General features: G+C 37.7%; 2 protein-coding genes across 2 annotated transcripts; both read right to left on the reverse strand.

The window, feature by feature from the left end:
* Nucleotides 1–4597: 4597 nt before the first annotated feature.
* Nucleotides 4598–5257, reverse strand: LOC112094581 (uncharacterized mitochondrial protein AtMg00810-like). The gene has a single exon (XM_024175901.1). The coding sequence runs from the start codon at nt 5255–5257 to the stop codon at nt 4598–4600; it is 660 nt and encodes a 219-aa protein (XP_024031669.1).
* Nucleotides 5258–19870: 14613 nt separating this feature from the next.
* Nucleotides 19871–20926, reverse strand: LOC21392916 (auxin-binding protein ABP19a). Its single transcript, XM_010088518.2, has one exon. It carries the CDS (start codon nt 20887–20889, stop codon nt 20254–20256), a length of 636 nt encoding a protein of 211 aa, XP_010086820.1. The 5' UTR covers nt 20890–20926; the 3' UTR covers nt 19871–20253.
* Nucleotides 20927–22633: the final 1707 nt, after the last annotated feature.

A 22633-nucleotide genomic window follows, 5' to 3' on the forward strand; every position in this document is an offset into this window, starting at 1 on the left:
GGCGGAATACCTTATTCATTAAGGATTGGAACGTGGCGGGGGCGTTGGTGAGATTGAAGGGCATGACGAGAAACTCGTAATGCCCTTCGTGGTTCGAAATGTTGTCTTCTTCACATCCTGCTCCTAAACTCAAATTTGATGATAACCCGAGCGGAGGTTAAGCTTGGAAAAAATGCTGGCCCTATGAAGCTTATTCATCAACTCGTCGATGATGGGGATGGGAAATTTATCTGGAATTGTCAGCTGGTTTAACGCCCTGTAGTCCACACAAAACCGCCAACTTCCGTCTTTCTTCTTGACCAACAAAACAAGGCTCGAGAACGGGCTGGTGCTCAGACGGATTATTCCCGAAGCTAACATCTCTCAGACCAAGCGTTATATCTCCTCTTTCTGGATGTGGGGGTATCTATAAGGTCGTATATTAGGAGGAGAAACCCCTTCCCGCAACACAATATGATGGTCACACGCGCGACGTAGGGGCAACCCCTCTGGTAAGTCAAACACCGACTTGAACTGGTCCAGGAGACCGACTTGAACTGGTCCAGGAGACCGGCCAATTCAAGGGGTACCTTCCTGGCTGAGGGCCCTTGTTCCTCATCGGTTACCACCCATATCTCGAGTAATACCCCAAATTGCTCACAAAGTAAGGAACGAGAAATAGAGCGAACACTGACCTTAGCACAGCATAATGCGGGGTCTCCTTGAAGGCATACCTACTGGTTTCCCACCAAGTACTTCAGTGTGAACTAGGTCCAATCCGCCTGAACCTCCCCAAGAGTACTCAGCCACGTGACCCCAAGCACCAAATCCACATTTCCCAAATCAAATGGAAAGAAGTCTTCAATCACTCGATATCCCTGAATCAAGACCAGCACCGAACGGCAAACCCCCTCCTGTTGAAAAGTCATTCCATTTCCTACCTAAATCTTATGTCGGACAGTGAGATCTCAGGGCAAGTCCAGATCCTTCACCAGAGTGGACGACATAAAACTATGGGATGCACCACTGTTGACAAGAATAATGACCTCTCGTCCATTAATCGTCCCCTTAACCTTCAGCGTTTTCACCGAGGAACATCCGTTGAAGGAGTTGAGCCACAGAGCGGCTATTTCTGCCTCCGCTGAGCCCATTGAGGCGTGTACCTCCTCTCCCATAGCTGGCTCTTACATGCACTCGTCCTCTGACTCATCATCCGTAAGCATCAATACCTGCAGCGACCGACTCTTGCAGCGATGCCCCGGACCATATTTCTCATCACACCTAAAACAGAGACCGCGGGCCTTCTGTTGTTGTACCTCATTGAAAGTCAGCTGGCAGAATCCAGTGTCACCGTTGGGATAGGGCTGAGGTTTCGAGGTCACCGCCGTGAGCCCTTTCTGGTGGGAGTTCAGATCTCGACCTAATTGGGATTGAATGGAGCTATCTCAAGAATATAGGGCATTTGTCGGTATAAGTGGACTTGTTCCGGGTCGACCCGAATACTCCGGCCTGGAAAACTGCCCCGCCTGACTCCTCTGTACCCGATCTGCTGCCTCTAACCAGTCTTCTACCTGTTGAGCCAAATCCAAGGTCTCAAGCAATTTCATGGGCCGATGCATTTTAACCTCAACCCGTATGTCATCTCGTAGCCCATTTAGGAAGGCCCCTTTGAAAATGGGCTCTAGCACCCCTCTCAAGGAAGCAGCAAGTGCCTCAAAGGTGTCCCGATACTCTGCCACTCCACCGGTCTGCCTGAGTGCCATCAAACGCTCCGTCAGATCACCTTCACGCGCGTGGCTGAAACGTTGAATGATGGTCGTCCTGAGTTCTCTCCAACTAGTGAAAGGCTCTTATGCGTCAATCTATTGGGACCATCCTAGAGCTCTTCCTTCCATACAAATCGATGCTGCTAAAATCTACTCCTCGTCTTCTATGTCATTTACGGCGAAATAGGGCTCGGCTCTAAACACCCAGTCGTACGGGTCCTCCCTCTGGAAGATCGGAAGCTCCAGCTTCTTCCCACGAAAGTCGCCTCATCCCCTGTGACGTCCCAGTGAGATCTGGCGTTGTGCTCCCACTCCTTCCCTTCGTCAGATCGGGGATTCTTCTCGAGGAACCGCCCGACCTTTCTCCGGTTCCTGCCTTAGTGGTGTCCAATCGGGATGCCTGGCCTGTTCCCTTTCTGGATGCAACCTATCCAACAGCCGTGAGGGACATGCACCCTATACACATCATATACTCCCCTTTTTTTACTAAAACAAAGCCAAACAAATAAAAGAACTTCACTCTAGTGCAGCTTCTGGAATGGATGGAGTAGCAAGTAAATCAGCCAAGAAAGTAGCAGTTTCTCTCTTCTTCTGAGCTATCTCATTTTGTTCTTAAGCAATAGCCTTTTCCTACTTAGTGAGCTATGCCAATTCCTTCTGTAGAAACAAGATAGTGTGATGTTGCTGAGCAGTGTGGCCTGATCCAGATGCAACATTACCTGTGACATCCCCAGAAACACTCTCCCCTTCAACTTCTACTCTAGTACAATGAGTCTCCCCCTGCACATCATCCACATGCTTACCTTCCCTGAGTTTTTTAGAAACTCTAAGTGCCCTGGTAGGTGGTTCCAGCACATCCTCAGGAGTCTTAATGTTATGCTAAGACATTAGAACTCCATATATAAACGAGGGAAAGGGAAGAGCTGGTTTTGGTGATGTTACCTCTGCTTGGCTGACAATCTCTTCAAAGATGAGAGAACCAACATCAAATGGTACCTTTGTCCAAATTAAATAGAGCACATTTGCCAACTGTTTGTGTACTCTAGTGGAGTGGAAGCTGGGTAGCCAATTTTCCACAGTGATCTTGTGCAAAGTGGAGTACTTCAAGCTTAAATCCGCAGCTGGAAAACTCTTATCATTCAACCATTGACATCGAACTCCAGCTATTAATTCAGCAACCACCTTATCAAAGTCAACATTAGGCGTCGCAGGCTCCACATGACTTTCAAAGAAATCATTTATCACTTTTGGTGAGAAGTCAAACCTAATTCCTCTGACTAACACCTTATGAAACATGTCAGAAATCATGTCCTTAATAACCTTTAGCATGTTAGAATAGAAATCCACCACAATATTCTTGACAAATGGCTAAAGCTTGGAGACAGTACCAAACAAATTTTATTTTTTCAAAATTTAGACTATGCCTAATTCTTCATACTCACTCAAATGTGACATCCGTTCAGAATAAATCTTTCTTTTTAACATCACATTCCACAGAAAAGTAGCTGGTGTAGAACACGATGTAGGGGGAGTAGCAGACTTACTAGAATGTGGACCCATAATGCTGGCTCGAGTGACTCGTTGTGGACCTCCTGCCACTGCTGCTTTCTTCTTCTACTTCTTGGTCTGAACTTGTGATTTCTTTGACTTCTTGGAAGAAATAGGAGTATTCTTTGTTTTCTTCATACTTACTGGACCTTCAATGTCATCGTCACCATTTTCTTCTGCATGCATCTGTTCTTCTATCAAATGAAAGGTGGAGTCACTATCTACAGAGGCTGCACGCTTCTTGGAAGGTTGAGATGGAATTTCATCTTCAATTCGAATGGGTGATCGCGGTTTAAAGCCTTCAGGGTACACAGGAAATTGTGATTTCCAAAAGGGGAAGCCAGGCCGTGGAGAAGCAGTTATCAAATCCAGTGGACTTTGTATGTCTGCTGCTTTGGTTGATGAGTACCTTTATCTGGAGTTGAGTGGTTCCTCGAAGTGGTTGGAATACCCTGTGGAGTGGATAACGCATACTCGATTGATTCAGAGGACTGGCTTGGATGAGGAGATTCCCGATGAGTGTCGGGCTTTAAATGTTCTTCGTCTTCATGACTCCTTTCAAGCTTCAGAGTATGAACCACTATCTCCCAAGGCAGAACCACGATAAGAGGCACATGAGTTTTCTTGGCGGTCTGCGTTTTACGGCGGCGTAGAGTGGCAGACTTGCACATTGGTGTTTTCTTCCTCGGCGGTGGAGTTTTGGTTGATGGTGGCGGAGTTCTTTGCATGGCCATGATTACACGATCTTGGACGGCTTTCCTGAATCATTCAACATATGCATCTACTATTGCTCTTGGATTGCTTCTCGTGGACACCATTGTCGTGGCAGAGGAAGAGCAGAGACACTGGAATTGGAGGCTTAGGGTTTGAAAAAAAGAAGATGAATATTGACTTCAGGGGAAATTTTCTTTTTAATAACCGTAGGGTCAAAACACATTGTCTTTTTTCTTTTTTTACATAACATATATTCCCAATGCAGATCTTAAAGATTCAAACCTGACTGACTCTAATGTCTTTGTAAAGATGTCTGCCAACTGATTCTTTGTTACCACATACTCCAAACTAATAAGTTTACGTTTCACCAAATCTCAAACGTAGTGATATCGTATATCAATATGCTTTGTTCTGGAATGTTAGACTAGATTCTTTGATATGTTGATGGCGCTCAAATTATCATAGTAGACAGTCAAGATTTCTTGTAGAATTCCATAATCATTCAACATTTATTTCATCCATACCAATTGAGTATAACAACTCCCTGCAGCAATGTATTCAGCTTCGACAGTTGATAATGAGATCAAATTCTACTTCTTACTGTACCAAGAGACTAGGTTGTTACCAAGATAAAAACACCCTCCAGTAATACTCTTTCTGTCATCTGTACTGCCTGCCCAGTCTGCACCACTAAATCCAGCAAGTCTTCCATTAGTGTCATTAGAATACCAAATCCCATAGTCTACAGTCTCACTCACATAGCGAATGATTCTTTTTACAACAGTTACATGTGACTCCTTTGGATTAGCTTGATATCTAGCACATACACCAACACTGTAGCATATATCTGGTCCACTAGCAGTCAAGTAGAGAATACTCCCTATCATACTCCTATAGAGACTCAGATCCACAGACATGCCACATTCATCCTTTGTCAACTTATCATTAGTTCCCATTGGATTTCTCATGTGCTGAGACTGACTAAGACCGAAATTCTTCACTAGATTCTGAGCATATTTTCCTTGTGATATGAAGATGCCATTGTCCACCTGTTTTATTTGGAATCCAAGAAAGTAGTTTAATTCTCCAACCATACTCATTTCAAATTCCTTCTTCATTTGATTCACGAATTCATCCACCTTGGCTTGAGAGGTAGAACCGAACACAATGTCAACCAGATATATTTGAGCACTGATAATTCCTGAGTTAAACTTTTTGATGAACAGTGTCTTGTCTACTCCTCCCCTCATCCTTTTCTTCTCCAAGAAATCAGTCAAACGCTCATACTATGCCCTCGGGGCTTGTTTTAAGCCATATAGTACTTTCTTAAGCTTGTAGACATGATCTAGATGGTCTGGATCTTCAAAACCTTTTGGTTGTTCTACAAACACTTCCTCATTCAAGAATCCATTCAGGAATGCACTTTTCACGTCCATTTGATGCAGCTTGAACCTCATCATACATGTAATAGCTAACAATAGCCGAATAGACTCAAGCCGAGCAACCGGTGCAAATGTCTCATCAAAATCAATCCCTTCAACCTAAGTATACCCCTGAGCTACAAGCCGAACCTTATTTCTAGTGATATTTCCATTTTCATTTGTTTTATTCACAAAAATCCATTTGGTTCCAATGACATTTGAATCCTTTGGTCTGGGTACTAACATCCATACATCATTTTTTACAAATTGTTCTAACTCTTCTTGCATTGCATTTATCCAGTACTCATCTAACAAAGCTTCCTTAACATTCTTTGGTTCAATCGGAGAAGTGTAGCAGACATGCCTAACCATGTCACGGTAGATGATTCTTGGTTTGTCTCTGGTTCATACTCCTTCGTCTATGCTCCCAATTACTTCCTCAGCTGGATGATTATTCTTGATTATGGATGATGGTTCTCTAGTAGTCTGATTTGCTGCATCTAGATTATCTAACTTTTGTTTTGGCATCTGTGTTGCAGAGGATGTTCTAACATCGACTATAGCATCATCTATAGCACAGTCTTCAGAATGCTCCTCCTTGAACATCTTATCATCTTCTTCAGAAGAACTGTAAATCTCATCTATTGTGGGTTGCTTAGGTTCAACATTAAGATCATCAATTACTACATTTATGGATTTTATAATCGTTCAAGTCCTTTTATTGTTAACCCTGTAAGTACGACTAGTGGGAGAGTAACCAAGGAAAACTCCTTCATCACTTTTTGCATCATATTTTCCTCTTTGTTCTCTATCATTCAGAATATAACACACACTTCTAAAGACATGAAAATAGCTGAGATTCGGCTTCCTTCCCTTCCATATCTCATATGGAGTATTTCTTGTTCCTGGTCTGAAATACACTATGTTCACCGCGTAACATGATGTATGAATTGCTTCCGCCCACAATCTGTATGACAAGCCTTTTAAGTTTAACATGACTCGAGCCAGTGTTCTGTTCTTCCTTTCAACAACTCCATTTTGTTGTGGAGTTTTTGGTGCTACAAATTCATGTGCAATGCCATGCTTGTTACAGTGTTTAGTAAATATTGTGTTTTCAAAGTCTCTGCCATGGTCACTTCTAATCCTTATTATCTTCTTGATACTGCAGTTTTTCTCACTTTGAACCCTAGTACAAAGATTCTGGAATACTTCAAAAGTGTCAGATTTCTCTCTAATAAAGTCAACCCATGTAAATCTGGTGAAGTCATCCACACATACAAAAATGTATCTTTTTCCACCAATACTTTCAACCTGCATAGGACGCATCAGATCCATGTGAAGCAGTTCAAGAACTCCTGTTGTGGTTATGTATTGTAGCATTGTGTGTGACTTTTTCAATTGTTTTCTGATTTGGCAAGGCCTACACACACCAGCTAGTTTTGGTCCAAGTTTGGGAACTCCTCTGACTACCCCTGCATCAACTATCTTCTTTAAATTGTTGTAATTCAGTTGTCCGAGCTTTTGATGCCATAATTCAATATCTTCTATGGCAGTTTTATGACATGCAAGTGGATGAACCAACGTGTAACAGTTATCCGACGAACGAGATCCTTCCATAACACAATTCTTTTCCTCATCAATCACCTGGTACTTATCTTTTGAGAAATTCACATAGAGTTCTTGATCACATAGCTGGCTGATACTTATAAGATTTGCTTTCAATTCCACCACGAGTAGAACGTTCTTCAACCTTGGTAGTCTATCAACATCTAGAGTACCCTTTCCAAGTACCTTTCCCTTCATACCATCACCGAACGTTACATGTCCATCAGTTACACTTTTGAAATTCCTCAAAATTCCCCTTTCTCCAGTCATGTGCCTCGAGCATCCACTGTTAAAATACCATGAGTCGGTAGTACTTGCCTTCAAAGAAGTGTACGCCACGTGACACATCAAATCAGATTTCCTTACCCATACTTGGCATGGAAGTCTACTATTTACAATGATCTTCCTCCTTGGTGTCATTTTTGCGGTAACCTGTAGATTTGGATGCATACCTTGCTTCAAAAAAAATCAAATTAAACCAGAAAACAACCTGCAAGATGACCTCCAAAGAAAAAACTTGATTTACAGGGAAACCCCAACAACAACAACGACAACGACTATATTAGATGCATACATAAACATGGAACATAACAAAACATCGTAACAAATAAATAATAAAACTGACAGAAAGGTGCAATATAACCTCTAAAGAACAAACTTACTTGACTTTTGTGGAAAATCCAACGACTACGACAAATATAAGCTGTATGCACAAATAATTAATAGACTATGTCTTGATCTATCACACGCCCCACAATCTATGTGTCTCAGTGATATACCGATTAATTAATCATTGAATGAAATTAATAGTCATCTAAAAAATAGACCTAGTAATTGTATCTTCACTTTTTGATGATTTATATAATCATTTGATAAGTACCAGTGCAAAATCAATAAAGAAAATGAATCTAGCAGAGAAATAATTAATGGAGGAATCGAAATGAGTTGGATTGAATATTGACTGATAATGGTAGGAAAATATAGAGAGTTTTGCTTCTCTCCCGGGAGCAAAGCTCAAAACTACAATCAAAATTGAGCTACCCCACTCAAGTCCCATTCCTTCCCTTTTATTACCCACAAACGAAACCAACTTCTAAAGCCAGTAACTAACTCTCAGCAATCGCTAGGCTTAACCAAGTTCTCCCGCTAACAGACTTTCTTCGTGATATTGACCACATTTCTGATCCCTATTTGCATTTCAGTGGGCTGGTTTGGTATGAGAAGCTATGGGAAAGCGTATATTATAGCATTTCTAATTCGTGAATTTCTAATGATCGTCGTGTTTTGCATGTTGGATCCTTTACCATTCTATGTTCTTCCCGAAAGCGTGCTAATCCCATGCTCCACACAAGGGTGAAGACCATCAATTACCCTTCTGCCTCTGCTTCATTTTGCGAAGTGCACAAGTGAAACAAGCCAGAGCTTATAAAAAAAAATAATTTACATTGGGAGTAAAATCAGAACTGTATTTAAATAAAGCGTTGAAAACTGTCATTATGTAACGCCCTCCGGAATTAAACTTGTTTAATTATGATAATTGTGGCTTATTAGTGTGCCTAAATTGATTTTCTTAATTAATCATGAACTTTTAAATTTATTCTTAGTATTTGCAATTTCACCCCTATTTGTTTTATTTATTTTTCCTTAATATTTTTTCCAATTTTCTTTTCCTTCTATTTCTCCTTTTCTTTTCCCTTATTTCTTTTTCTTTTCCCTTCCTCACGTTACTCTCTCTCTCTCTCTCTTGATCTCCCGAGCTCTCTCCCTCACACACTCTCTCTCTCTATCTCGAGCTCTCTCTCTCTCTTTCTCTCTTCCTCCTCCGTTCATCTCTCCCTCTCTCTCTCAAAGTTTTCCTTCTCAAGGGCCGGATTTAAACCAAAAACGGAGGTTTCCAAGAGGTTTTCAACATCAAAGCTTGGATCGAGGTAAAACTCTTTGAAACTTACTTTAGATTTTCGGATTTAGCTTTGTCCTATTTGTTGATTTGAAACTGGATCTATGCATTTCCCTTGAGAATATGTTGAAATCGGACCCAAAATTTGCAGGTTTTGGCTTTGTTCCTCGCAAATCGGCCATTGTTGGCCCTAGAATTCTTCCCCACTGGTCGACCGATCACCCTTCCATAGGTCGACCGATCAGGTCGACCGGTCACCTCTCCACCGGCTGACCGGTGGAGTTACACTCCTCTGTCACCGGTCGACCGGTTCCCACTGAAACAGACCCTAAACAGCCTAGAAACCCTGTTTTGACCCCGAAACTCAATGTGGGATTGACCTAACCTCATTTGAGAACTCAAAATGAGTGGATTAGCCACATGAATCCTTGTTTTTCATTCGATTCTCCGGAATGAATCTCCATTTACAAAGAATCATGATTTGAATTAAGAATTGTTCATGAACATTGATTTTGAACTATGGCACACTAATATGATACAATTGCATCTAATTAAACAAGAATGTTTGATGAGAAAGGTCAAACTCTAAATTATTAATTTTGATGGGAAAGATAGTGGCACGATTGGAATTGGAGCCTCGAAGGTAAGCGGAGCTAGGGCTACGTGAAGACAGCCACAGGTTTGATACCCAACGGGTAGGATATTCTTATCCATATCCTTGTTAGCCTTACTTTAAATGGTTTTAGCCAATGAAAATGTTTTAGAACAAAACATGTTTTAAGAAAATGATTTCAAAGGAATAGCATGAGAATGCTATTAAGTTTTCCAATGATTTTGGAAATGAGATTTTAAAGAGTATCATTTCTTAAAATGAAATATTTAACGAATGATACAACGCATGGTGGCCACAGAGATCGGGATGTGGGAATCGCATCCTTGGGGGCAAGTCCCGAAACCCGTACGGATCCACTTCTTGTTTAGTGGAATTATGGCTCTGCACTTTTCATAGACAGACATTTTTACCGCTTCTTGTTTAGTGGTATGGTGAGCTGCACACTTTCATTATACAGATATTTTCTACTGTGAGTATTTTTTTTCTAAAAAGGGATGATCAGTTCAGGGTGTATATCTTCGGACCGTGAGTACCTTTATTTTAAATGCTTTATAAAATTTTATTCTACTGGGCCTTTCGCTCACCTTTCTTGTTTTCAAATGTATTAAACCCCTCCAGGAGACGCGAGGAGTAGTTCGGAGTAGGTAGCTACTACCAGTGGCGTGGACTTGACCTCGGAAAGTGAAGAGTTATCTTTCCTCTTATCTTTTATTTCAAGGCATGTATAAAAGATTGTGGATTGTAAACTTAAATATTACTAGACTGTGGTTGATGTCAAACTCACTTTTGTTTATATTCATGTATGCTAAACACCTGTGGGAATTCCTGACTTGATACCAGGGATGTGGTTTTAAACTAGTTTAGTTAGAAATTCCACCACCGTTCTCGAAATTGAATCTCCCTTAAATGAAAGGGGCTTATTTAGAAATACCTGGATGTTTTGGATTTGAAAGAAATTAAAATATTTGCTAATCACTTTCTCTCAAACAGGTTTAAGTTTCTAAACGAGCCTCCACATCACTAACCCCGGTTTGGGGGCGTGACACATTAAGTCTCCACCTATGCGTTTATATAACCAGTCCTAAGCCCGGATAAAGGAGGAAGGTTGGGGTAGGTTGACGGCCAGCGTAAAAATAAGTCACTCTCATGAATTTCATTTACACAGAATCTGTTGGGTCGTTCCCTACGTGCAACGCACTATGCCGGGCCCCGGGTATAGTGTTAAATAGGCAAGGGGGTCTTCGTACAATCATGGATGTGTACGGGGAGAAAAGCGAGCCCATGCGCCATGTCGGGCCCCGAATATGGTGAAAAATATGCAAGGGGGGTCCTTGCACATTCATGGACGTGTGCAAGTGGCATAGCTAGCCCATGATAGGAAAATTCATTTAGGTAGTTGGAATGTAGGTTCTTTAACTAGTAGATCTATGGAGTTAGTATATGTTATGGTAAGAAGAAGAATTAATATTTTATGCTTATAGGAAACAAAGTGGACAGGAGAGAAAGTAAAGGAGATTGAAAATTTAGGACACAAGTTATGGTATACAGGTTGGGAAAGAAATCGCAATGGAGTTGGTATTCTAGTGGATAAAACTTTGAAGGATGACGTAGTTGAAATTAAGCGAATAGGGAATATAAATATTATGCTCAAATTCGTACTAGGAAATAAGTTCATATATGTAATTAGTACTTACGCTCCACAAATAGGATTGGATGCGGAAATTAAAGTCAAGTTCTGGGAAGACATGAATGACTTAGTGTGTCGTATAGGCAATGATGGTAGCATTTTCATTGGAGGAGATTTCAATGGGTATGTTGGTAAGGATATGGAAAACTTTGAAAGGATCCACGGTGATTTTATTTTGGAGCTTGAAACGAAGAAGGAAAATCTATTTTGGAATTTGCGTTGGGACATGATTTTATCATAACAAGCACATTTTTTAAGAAAAGAGATTCTCACTTGATCACTTTTAAGAATGGGAGGAACTTAAGTCAAATAGATTATTTTCTCACAAGGTATAGAGAACGTTCTCTATGTAAGGATTGTAAAGTAATTCCTGGAGAAGTACTAGCCACCCAACATAGGTTAGTGATCTTAGATGTGAGCATTAAGCTTTGCTATAGAATGACTAAGATAAACCTCCTCCCACGAACTCGTTGGTGACATTTGAAGGGAATAAAGTAATTAGCCCTTAAAGAGAAGTTGTTAGATGAGGCTACTTGGTCATATATAGGTGATGCATATACTATGTGGGATGCCATGGCCAGCTGCATTAGAAAAGTGGCAAAGGAGGTACTAGGAGAATCTAGAGGTAAAAGCCCCCCAGGGAAAGAAACCTGGTGGTGGAGTGAGGAAGTTCAAAAGACTGTTAGGACCAAGAGGGATTTATATAGAGATTTACCAAAGCGTAAGGATGTTGAAACTTTTAATAAGTACAAAGAAGTGAAGAAAGAAGCAAAGCGAGCAGCTGGTAAGGCTCGTTCTACTTACTTAGATGAGGTATATAGGAAACTTGGGACTAGAGAAGGAGAGAATGATATATATATAAACTAGCTAGGATAAGAGAAAGGAAATGTTGGGACCTAAATCAAGTGAGGTGTATTAAGGATGATACGGATCAGGTTCTGACAAAAGATAAAGACATTAGGGAAAGGTGGAGGAGTTACTTTGAGAAGCTTTATAATGATGATCATGCGATAGAGTTTGACGATCTTAGATCACAAGGAGAACCTAATGTGATGTATACAAGAGGAATCAAAGTCTCGAAAGTTAAAACTGCACTATGGAAATTGAAAAAAGGGAAGGCATGTGGGCCAGATGATATTCCAATAGAAGTTTGGATGGCGTTAGGAGATGTTAGAATTGTGTGGCTCACTAAGCTTTTTAATGAGATATTAAATAAGAAGCATACGCCTGATGCATGGAGAAAAAGTATTTGTGTCCCCATCTTCAAGAATAAATGAGATGTGCTGAATTGTAATAATTATAGGGGCATAAAGTTAATAAGCCACACTATGAAACTTTAGAAGATAGTTATTGAAAAGAGATTAAGGGCCACAACAACCATCTCAGGTAACCAATTTGGCTTCATGCCAGGCAGATCAACCACGAAAGCCATTTTTCTTCTTAGGATGTTGATGGAAAGGTACAGACAAGCCAAGACGGACCTACATATGGTCTTTATAGATTTAGAAAAGGCATATGATAGAGTGTCAAGGGAAGTTTTATGGTGGGTGCTAGAAAAGATATGAGTGCATGTGAGGTATATCAAGGTAATTAAGGACATGTATGATGGGGTGGTCACGAGTGTGAGAACTGCTGGAGGCTACACGGCAGAGTTCCCCATTCGGATCGGCCTTCATCAAGGATCTGCTCTTAGTCCTTATCTTTGCACCATCATGGTGGATGAGCTGACAAGAGAAATCTAAGATAGAGTTCCTTGGTGTATGCTTTTTGCGAACGATATAGTTTTAATTGATGAACATAGGGAAGGAGTTAACCGTAAGTTAGAACTATAGAGACAGCCTCTCTAGACGAAGGAATTTAAGTTAAGTAGGATGAAAACTGAATACATACATTGTAGGTTTAGTAACTCAAGTAATCAGAGTGATGAAATTTCTTTAGATGGTGTGGAGATTGGGACTTCTAGGAAGTTTATGTACCTTGGGTCTATAGTGCAGTACGAAGGAGATATAGAAGAGGATATTCAACATAGGATTAAGGAAGGGTGGGTTAAGTGGAAGAATGCTACAGGAGTTGTATGTGATGGTAAGATGCCTATTAAGTTGAAAGAAAAGTTCTATAGGATTGTAATCCGCCTAGCTATGTTATATGATAGTGAATGTTGGGCCATTAAGAAACAACATATATCTAATATGAGTGTGGTAAAAGTGCGTATGTTAAGATAGATGAGTGGCCATACGAGAATAGATCGCATAAGGAATAAAGTTATTCGTAGTAAAGTAGGTGTAGCACTAATAGAAGATAAAGTGTGCGAAGGCCGCTTGAGATGGTACGGGCATGTCCAACGTAGACCGCTAGAAGTACCAGTTCGTGCTTGGGAGGACATTCTTATACCTAATACTATGAGAGGAATGGGTATACCAAGAATTACGTGGACCGAAGTAATTAGGAAATACATTCTAGATCTAGGCCTTTAGAAAAGTTTAATTTCGAACAAAGCTGCGTGGAAAAGTGAAATTCATATAGTCGACCCCAATTAAGTTGGGATTAAGGCTTGTTGTTGTTGTTGAAAACTGTCATTAGAGTTTTGTAACAAATTTTATAAAATCTCATTGTAAATAACTTTAAAAAAATATGAAATATGTATGAGAATTTGTTACTCTCTTCATTATGAACACGTTAAAAATAAAAAAAATAATAAAAAATAATAATAAAAAAAAACTTAAGTTGGAATTGAAATGAAGAAATTATAACATTTTTAAACATAAAAGTTGAGGAGTGAGAAAAAGTAAAATCTGAGTTGTTTTCGTGTAGAAAACAATTTAAATTGTGAATTTAAGGGTGATCAATTCTAAAATCAATAGTTTCAACTATTGTTAATATTTTGAATTATCCTCGTTTAATTCTGTACCAAATATCAATTGAAATGTCAACTACAATCCGAGTTGAATTTTTTGGTTCAGATTGTTGAAACAAACAATACATAGGTGTATGTGAAGCTGTCTTGCCCCAACTCTCCGTCTAAAAAAATTCAAAGCTTTGAGGATTGTGTGGTGAACGAAGGAAAGTAGAGAAATGAGAGTGTTTAGAAGGTTTTGGGAATGGGAAGACCCGAGCTTTGGGTTTTGCATTGAAAATGGATTCTGATAGGGAAAAGCATGCAGCTTGGTTGGAGACGATTTTTCAGATCTTGGGTTCCATATCTGGGTTTGTTCTTTGTGGCATTTAGCTTGGTTGGAGACGATTTTTCGGATCTGGGTTTTTCCAGATCTGAGTTTGTTCTTCGATATGTAACTTATGTTTTGACTTTTTTTTTTATAAAATCATTTTAATACCTTATATTATTGCAAAACATTGAGTCAGTATTTTATATTTTTCATAATATTAAAATAGTACTCTCAAGTTTTAGAAAATATTTTTTTATACCCTAAGTCTCTTTTTGGGACATAAATTGTCATTTTTACCTTTTTACTCAGTTTTTTTATCGTTAATTAATTTTTAAAAAACGTAATTTTTTTTTTTTAAAAAAAGAACAAGATCTTCGTGATCTTTAAACAACACAAAAAAACGAAAACCCAGATCTGTAAATCCAACACTTAGATTTATGAATCAAAACCAAAACCTAAACATGAACAAATCTCAGAACAAATTCATCTTCAAATCTCAGAAAAGAAAAAAAAAATCAACATCATGAACAAATCTCAGAACAAATTTTTCTATTCTTAAGTGCTTTTAATAAGGTCTAACGAACTAAAATTATGACTATCGGTATAAGGCCATACCATATAAAGACCCTACTTCTAATTATTTTCTCTTTTTGTTTTTACTGAGATATTTACCCATAAACTTAGTTTCAGTTTTAGAGAGAGAGAGATGCATAATTAGTAATAGTATATTTCCAATCTCACCCAGCATTTAACTTCTAATTACGAAGAGTTCCTTGCCAACGCTTCTCTATCAGTCGGACAACAAATTAATTGTGTTTTTTTTTTTGGTAGAACAAATTAATTGTGTTGATGATTAGATAAACTTGTGTATCCACTGACCACAATTAAATATATGTATGCATGTAATATTCAATGTATATGCATAAATCTATATAGGAAAATTATAGTAAATAGTATATTTTAAAAATTAAATTAAGTAAATAGTATATTTTAAAACTATTTGAAATAAATAGTCATTTATCATGTAAATAATTCATTTATGACTGGTAAAAAATAATTTACGTAAAAAAAAAATTCTTATTTACGTGAGAAAAATCTTTTCACTAATCAAAAAAAGAAAATTTGCATGAAAAAAATATTTTTTTCTAACTGTAAATGAAACATTTACATAATAAACTGTTATTTACTTCAAACAATATTAAAATATGTTATTTATTTCAATTATTTTTTATAAATATGCTATTTACTTCGTTCCCTCACGAGAACGAATATCCATTTAGGTTCCCTCGGAAGTGTGAGGCGTGAGCTAAGAAAAACAAATATCTTTTAAAGAAAATTCTAAGGAGTAATCTATTAAATTTAATAGTTCAAAAACCAACAAGTAATGGTATATGTAGGACTTACCTGTCGATACACTAATTACAATACGTGATATTTTGCAATTGAAGTACGCTAAATATGGAGTAATATTGTCGGGTGCTAAGCATGGTAATTAGTGCTTTTTGGCATTTTATTTTTAGGTGACATATTTAAGGCGTAAAATTAGTAACATCGGTCATAAATTCCATCTTCTAATCTCCATGCACTGCTTTGGCCATTTCATCATGACTTCACATTGGAGGTTTTGTCTGAACGAAGAAAAAGCTGCAACAAGCCTGCCTAAGGATAAAATGTAACAGAAAATGTAACAATCAAAACCGAACTACAAGCTGGCTAATTATACAATAAAATGTAACAGAAAATGTTCATGACTGGTCGAATGAATTAATCTATTATGGCCGAGAACATATTTATTGAGTTGTGAACAACAGAAAAGGCAAGGATAAATTAGTTTATTTGTTTCATGTTCAATTGGGAATGCTGATTCCTCGAAGTGTTAGCAAACTCTCTCTAATTTTCTTTATAAACCTCTAGAGCGACATCACCTTGTTCTGGAAAATGGCCAGCTTTACAAATAATGAGAGTAGCTAATTGCAAACCTATATTGGCCTCGTTTGGCACACCGGACATGGACTAAGATTAGGAAAAATATTTATCTCATGTTTGGTGACAATTTTAGACTGAATAACTCACTCAAAGATTCTAAAATAGTCCAAGTCGGTGGAATAAATAATCCTCTAAAAATAGGTGAGATTATCAGTCCAAAGCTTTGGATTAGAATATTTCTCACCCCAACACATCACCACCAGACATGCAGCAGCCCCACCTCCGGCGACCCCCCAGCCCCGGCGAGCCCCATCCCCGACGACCCAAGCCCTGGCGCCCTGGGGCGACCCAGATCTGCCAGTCCCGACAACGCTTGTCGCAGCTCCCGACGACCTAGAACCGTCGCAGCTCCGTTTCGGCGAGAGAAAGTGAGAGAGAGAGAGAGAGAGATATATATATATATATATATATATATATAATCGGGAAAGAGAGAGAGTTTGTTTTTTTTTTTTTTTTTCCCTCAAATAATCAGATTTTAAATCTGATTTTGTATGAAAATTTCCCAAATCTTTTTTTTTTCTCAAATCTAATTGTATGAAATATTCCATAAATTTTATTTTAGTCCAATCCGATGATTTAACAAATCCCATTTCAACCCAATCAAGTCCAATCCCCTCATAATCTTATCCAATCTAAAATGCTAAACAGGGTCAATGTATAACACAAGGGCATAAAATTATGCAACCAATAATGATACCTAGCTAAGAAAAGAAGTTGGAAGAGCAGTATAACCAAATCGTACGTTAACAAGTAATTAACCAGAAAATACCAATAATTTTTTTTGGCGGAAAAAATACCAATAATTTAATGGCATAATTGCAAGGTTTCCAAACTTTTTTACCAATTTACACTTGGGCCCTGAAATTAAGAAATAGGACTTTTTTCTCAAGAAAGAAATAGGATTTTTTCGGTGAATTAATTAAGAGTATGATCAAGTAGCGCACAATTATGTAGCCTAAAAGACATGCAAAAAAAAAAAATATATATATATATATATATATGTGGCCTAAAAAAGTTTTAGTCCCACTAAACCCGGTAGTATTCATATTTGAAGGGAGAATAGAGATTTTATTAATATTTTTCTTTTTTTTAATAAATAAGTAAGAAACCATATTAATTCATTATACTATTAATTATACTATTTATTATAGTATAGTAATTATAGTTATAAGGTTGAACATTTGCTATTATGTTTATAATAATCATATATTATATTTTAATATTATAATGAATAGTATTAAGTTTATACTGAAAAATAATAAGTTGTCTACTTAAATCTCCAAATATCTCTATTTTTTATTATTGCAATATATATATAATTTGTATGTCTGAAAAGATTACCTTTTAGTCGAGCTTCTCTCTCTGTCATTCGCAGGGAGGGGGGAGGGGGAAACCGGGGAAGGGGGTGCTCTTAAATCCCATTAATTGCTCACTTGGATGGTCTGGTAGACAAGCTGTTTATGGCCAATGTTTTTTATGTTTCCTCGGAAGTGTGAGGTAAGAAAATCATATTTTAAAACCGTGCTTCCAGTCCGTATAGTAATGGTATACATGCAGTAGGACTCACCTTTCAAGGCATAATCCACATATGAGAGAATTACGTGATATTTTGTAACTGAAGCACTGCACTAAGTACATGTGGGCGATATGTAATGTCTGGTGCTAAGCATGTTAATTAGTGATTTTCGGCATTTTATTTTTAGGAGGCAAATTTAAGGCATAAATAAGTGACTGTAGCCATAAGTTCCATCTTTGTAATCTATACAGTACGCGGCCACCACATGCAGGACGTGACATTGGAGGTTCTATCTTCACGAAGAAAAACATGGCAAAAATAGAAACAAAAATAAAGCAGTAGCTATGAAGGTAGGCAATGAATCGATATTCATATGTACAATTCAAAAATTAGGATGGAATTTAGGAAAGCAATTCATAGAAATCCATATATGAGAAAATTCGAAGAATGCCAAGATCAAAGAGTTATTAATAAAAACCAAAAAGCAAATGGATTGAAATGAGTGTTTCAATCAAAATATGTGTTTTAGTTAGTGTATTGTAGAAAGAGAGAATTATTTTTATTGGAATAAGAGGGGGAAAAAAGTATTTCAAAAATAAATATAAAAAAAGAATTAAAATTATAAAAGAGTCTTTGATAAAAAGAGAAGAAAAAAAAATGGGACATAGTTGAGAGGAATTGTTTTAGATTAAAAGAAACTGAGAAAAAAAATTTTCAAAGAAGCATATTGTGGGGAAAAAAAAAAAAAAGGAAAAGTTGAACTGCCAATGAATATTTTGAGAAAATAAAAAAAAAAAGCAATAAGCAAAAAGAAAAAAGAAAAAGAGAACAACTTTAAAAAAAATAATAATAATAGGCCCCTTTTTGGAAGCAAACAACCAAAAGGGGATTGAACTCTTTTAATTATGTGAATAGATGTATAGACAGATAGATTGAAATGGATTGAAATATACGTTTCAATCAAAATATGTGTTTTGGTTAAATGTGTGTGGGGTGAGAGAGAGAGAATTATTTTAACCGAGCAAGAGGGAAAAAGGTATTTCAATAAAAAAAAATTGGAAAAAAATTAAAATTGTAAAGGAGTTTTTGATAATAAATAAATAAATAAATGGGGACGTATTTGAAAGAAATTATTTTAAATCAAAAGAAAAGGATAAATAAAAATTATTTTAAAGCAGTATACTGTTAAAAAAAAATAAAAAGTTGAAAGCCAACATGTGGCCTCATTAAAAGCAAACAATCAAAAGGAGACTTGGCTCTTTTAATTACGGAAATAGTAGGAAATAGGCTAATATGAAAAGCTTAAGAAAGTATATAGACTAATTTTTAGTTATAGAAATTAATAGGTCATAACTTGTTAAGTTATGGTTTATAACCAGATAAGTTATGGACAAACTTGTCAAGTTATGGTTCATAACCAGACAAGTTATGAACAAAAATCGTGAATTATGGACAATAATTTGTCAAGTTATCATTCATAACCAGACAAGTTATGGACAAAACAGTAATTTGACCTATTTATTAACTTATGTAAACTATTGGCCTATTAATTTTAATTCATCTGAAATCTTGACTTATTTTCCCCTTTCTCCCTTTTAATTATGTGTAGATTGAAATGCATTGAATTGCCGGTTTCAATCAAAACATGTGTTTTGATTAAATGTGTGTTTGTGGTGAAAGAGAGAGAAAGAGAGAATTATTTTAATTGGACTAAAAAGGAAAAAAAGTATGTCAAAAAATACATCAAAAAAGAATTAAAATTGTAAGAGTCTTTGATAAAAAATAAAAAAAATAAAAAAAGAGGGAAAAAAAGGAAGAAAGAGAAAAAAGGAGGTGGCTAAAACATAGGGGATTTACTTTTAATTATGTATAGATAGATATAGATACTAATCATGACGTTGCGTGACATATAGTTATGTCGGGTGCTAAGCTTTGTAATTATTGCTTGTTCGACATTTTGTTATAGGTGACAAATTTAAGGCATAAATTAGTTTATCCAGTCATATGTTCCATCTTGTAATCTATGCCGCGCCATTAAATGCAGGACGTTACATTGGAGATTTTGTCTTAACGAAGAAAAAGATGGCAACAAAGATGCCTAAAAAAATAACGGCTATGGAGGCAAAAGATATTCATAATGCCCAATTGAGAAATAAGGATGGAATTTAGATATGCAATTCATAGAAATTCCATAATGACTAATTCGAAGAATGCCAAGCTCAAAGAGTCGTTATTAAACCCCAACCACAAAACAATCAAAACCAAACCACAGCAACTAGCTAGCTAATTACACAACGAATTAAAAGATAACAGAAAATGTTCATGACTCAAATGGATTAATAAAATCTAATATAGCCTTAGTTGGTGCCACCAAGAACACCCTTGAGCTTCTTAACGGTAGCTTCGTCAAGGAATGTGGTCTTCTCCACCAAAATAGAGGCCAAATCATTAGCAAACAAAGCGAAATCCAAGAGTTGAAGTCCCGGGTATGGGCTGTTGAAGAAAACAAAAGACTGCGCGTGGGTCTTGTGGTCGTTCAACTGAAAATGCAACAACCCTTGTGGGAAAACCGCAATGTCTCCCTTCTTAAGTGACTTCACGTAAGGTACATTGGCCGAGGAAATAAAGCCAACCGTTAATCTCCCATGCGTCACCAAAAGAATCTCGTTAGCCCCCGGGTGGGTGTGGAGTGGGATGACCCCACCTGGCGCGAGGTCCAGCCTAGCCGCGGACAGGCCCAACCCGTTCAGGGCAGCGAATTGGGACACGAAGGCGGGTGTCACGGCAGCGCTTATGATGTTGGTGGTGTTTCCGGGGGCAGCAAGGCCCGAATACACGAAATCATCGGCAGTGACCTTCTTCGGGTCCTTGCAGTGGTATCCGGCCGGGGTGTCCGGGGCTGTTAGGTCCGCCACGCAGAAGTCCTGCACGGTGGCCTTTGAGGGCGACGAGAAGAGGAGAGAGATGGAGAGGCAAAGAATAATGTGAAGCATTTTTTTTTTTTTAAAGCAAGTACTACTATACTTAATTCTCAAGCTTCCAATGGTGGTGTTGATTGGCTTGGGGTGGGTTTATTATATAGTCGTGAGGTTTGAGATAAAAGGGTTTTGTAGAATGAAAGATAGCCACAAATTTTAGTGCATTATTTCGGGTCATATTTCGTGTGGGACTGTAAGCAGCCAATTGCATCCACAACCGGGAATTCTCTTTTTGTTGTTATCAATTATCATCTAGCTAGTCATGCATTGATATAAAACGATTAGACACTTTTTTCAAATTATGAATGGTGTGTATATATTTGACAAAAAACATATATGTGTGGTTAAATGATATAATGGAAAAAGAACAAATTATATATGTCACCAGACTAAAAGTATGCATTGGATCATTAGTATTAAAATACATCATAGGAATTAATACTGTGGTCCAGTATAGTCACATGGGAAGAGAAAAGGAAATTTCGTAAGAGAATTTGACAGCTAAATTCCTAATATTGCGTATAAATTCGCAACTCTTTAATTTGGCCCATTTTCAAACGAAAGGGATTGGACTTCGTATATGTGGACCGTAGAATTCCCTTTCCGGTAAGGTTCGATATTGGAACACATTTAGGAGGGACGGAAACAAAAAAAAGAAAAAAAAAAAGTACTTACAGAGTTATCATTGGTCATGCAAAAATGTTCTGCATGGAAAAAATTTACAGTTAAGAGTCAGTACTGCTTTACGTATTATGCATGGGTAATCACATTAATCCTCAAACAACTGTGGGTATAAATCTGTTTTAAGAACAAAACCAACCTCATGAGCTAGCGCTCGATCTCAAACTCGTCAACCTTCATCGCTCGATCCGCAGTCGGCACCGGAGGCTACTTTCCCTTCTTCCGTTCATGCGCTTCAAAAAGACTGGGTAGAAGAAAGCGCTCTCTTACTGATCTCTCAACTATTTAAGTCTCTGGTTTTCTATAAAGAAAAAAAAAAATAAAAATAAATAAGTAAAATAACTGTCTCACAATATCAGATGTTTTGCAACGGAAATTTGCAAAGAGCTCGATCGGAGTTCTTCAGTTGCTTTGCCACTGCTCTTCTCAGGTAAGCCATACGTTGACCAATGTAGCTTTATATCGAAGCCAATAGCTATATACATATTTTTACTGCCGGATTCCATCTTTATGCTCTGTGATCTTATGAGCTTCTTCTTGAGGTAGAAAGTTGCTTGTTAGTTGGTAGCTTACTTGCTATTTTCTAATCTAAAGTATGGTGTTTTGGTGTATTTCTACGAAGTAGAACTGTAGAAGCAACTTGTTTTCAAAATAACATTTACTATTTGTATGTAACAGAGTTTAAAGAATGCCAAGCTAACGGTCAACCTAGCTACACTACTTTAAGCAAAAATAAATAAATAAATAACCCTAGATACACTACTTTTTCACAAACAATTTAAACTTAATTTATACATAAAAGTCGTACAGGTGAATAATTAGACATCAAAAACTAGTACCATCTGCCTAACTAACACACGTTAGGGCAGTTTAATCATGATGGTGGTGGTGTTTCCAGGCACGCCGACGCCTGAATACACCAAGTCAGCGGCGGCGGTAGCCCACTGGTGTTTCCACGGCTTTAGGGTCTGTCATGCAGAAGTCCCAAACGGCAGAGTGTGAGGGTCAGGAGAAGAGAATATTGGGGCAGTTAATTTTATAGTTGCTCATACTACTTTTTTTTCTTCTCTTTTCTTTT

The sequence above is a fragment of the Morus notabilis genome, unplaced genomic scaffold (genome assembly GCF_000414095.1).
Source record: "Morus notabilis unplaced genomic scaffold, ASM41409v2 Scaffold1273, whole genome shotgun sequence".
Classification (NCBI taxonomy): Eukaryota; Viridiplantae; Streptophyta; class Magnoliopsida; order Rosales; family Moraceae; genus Morus; species Morus notabilis.

Excerpts from the sequence above, each read along its gene's own strand:
- LOC21392916 (XM_010088518.2), bottom strand. The coding sequence starts at position 20,889 with ATGCTTCACATTATTCTTTGCCTCTCCATCTCTCTCCTCTTCTCGTCG.
- LOC112094581 (XM_024175901.1), bottom strand. The coding sequence starts at position 5,257 with ATGAGGGGAGGAGTAGACAAGACACTGTTCATCAAAAAGTTTAACTCA.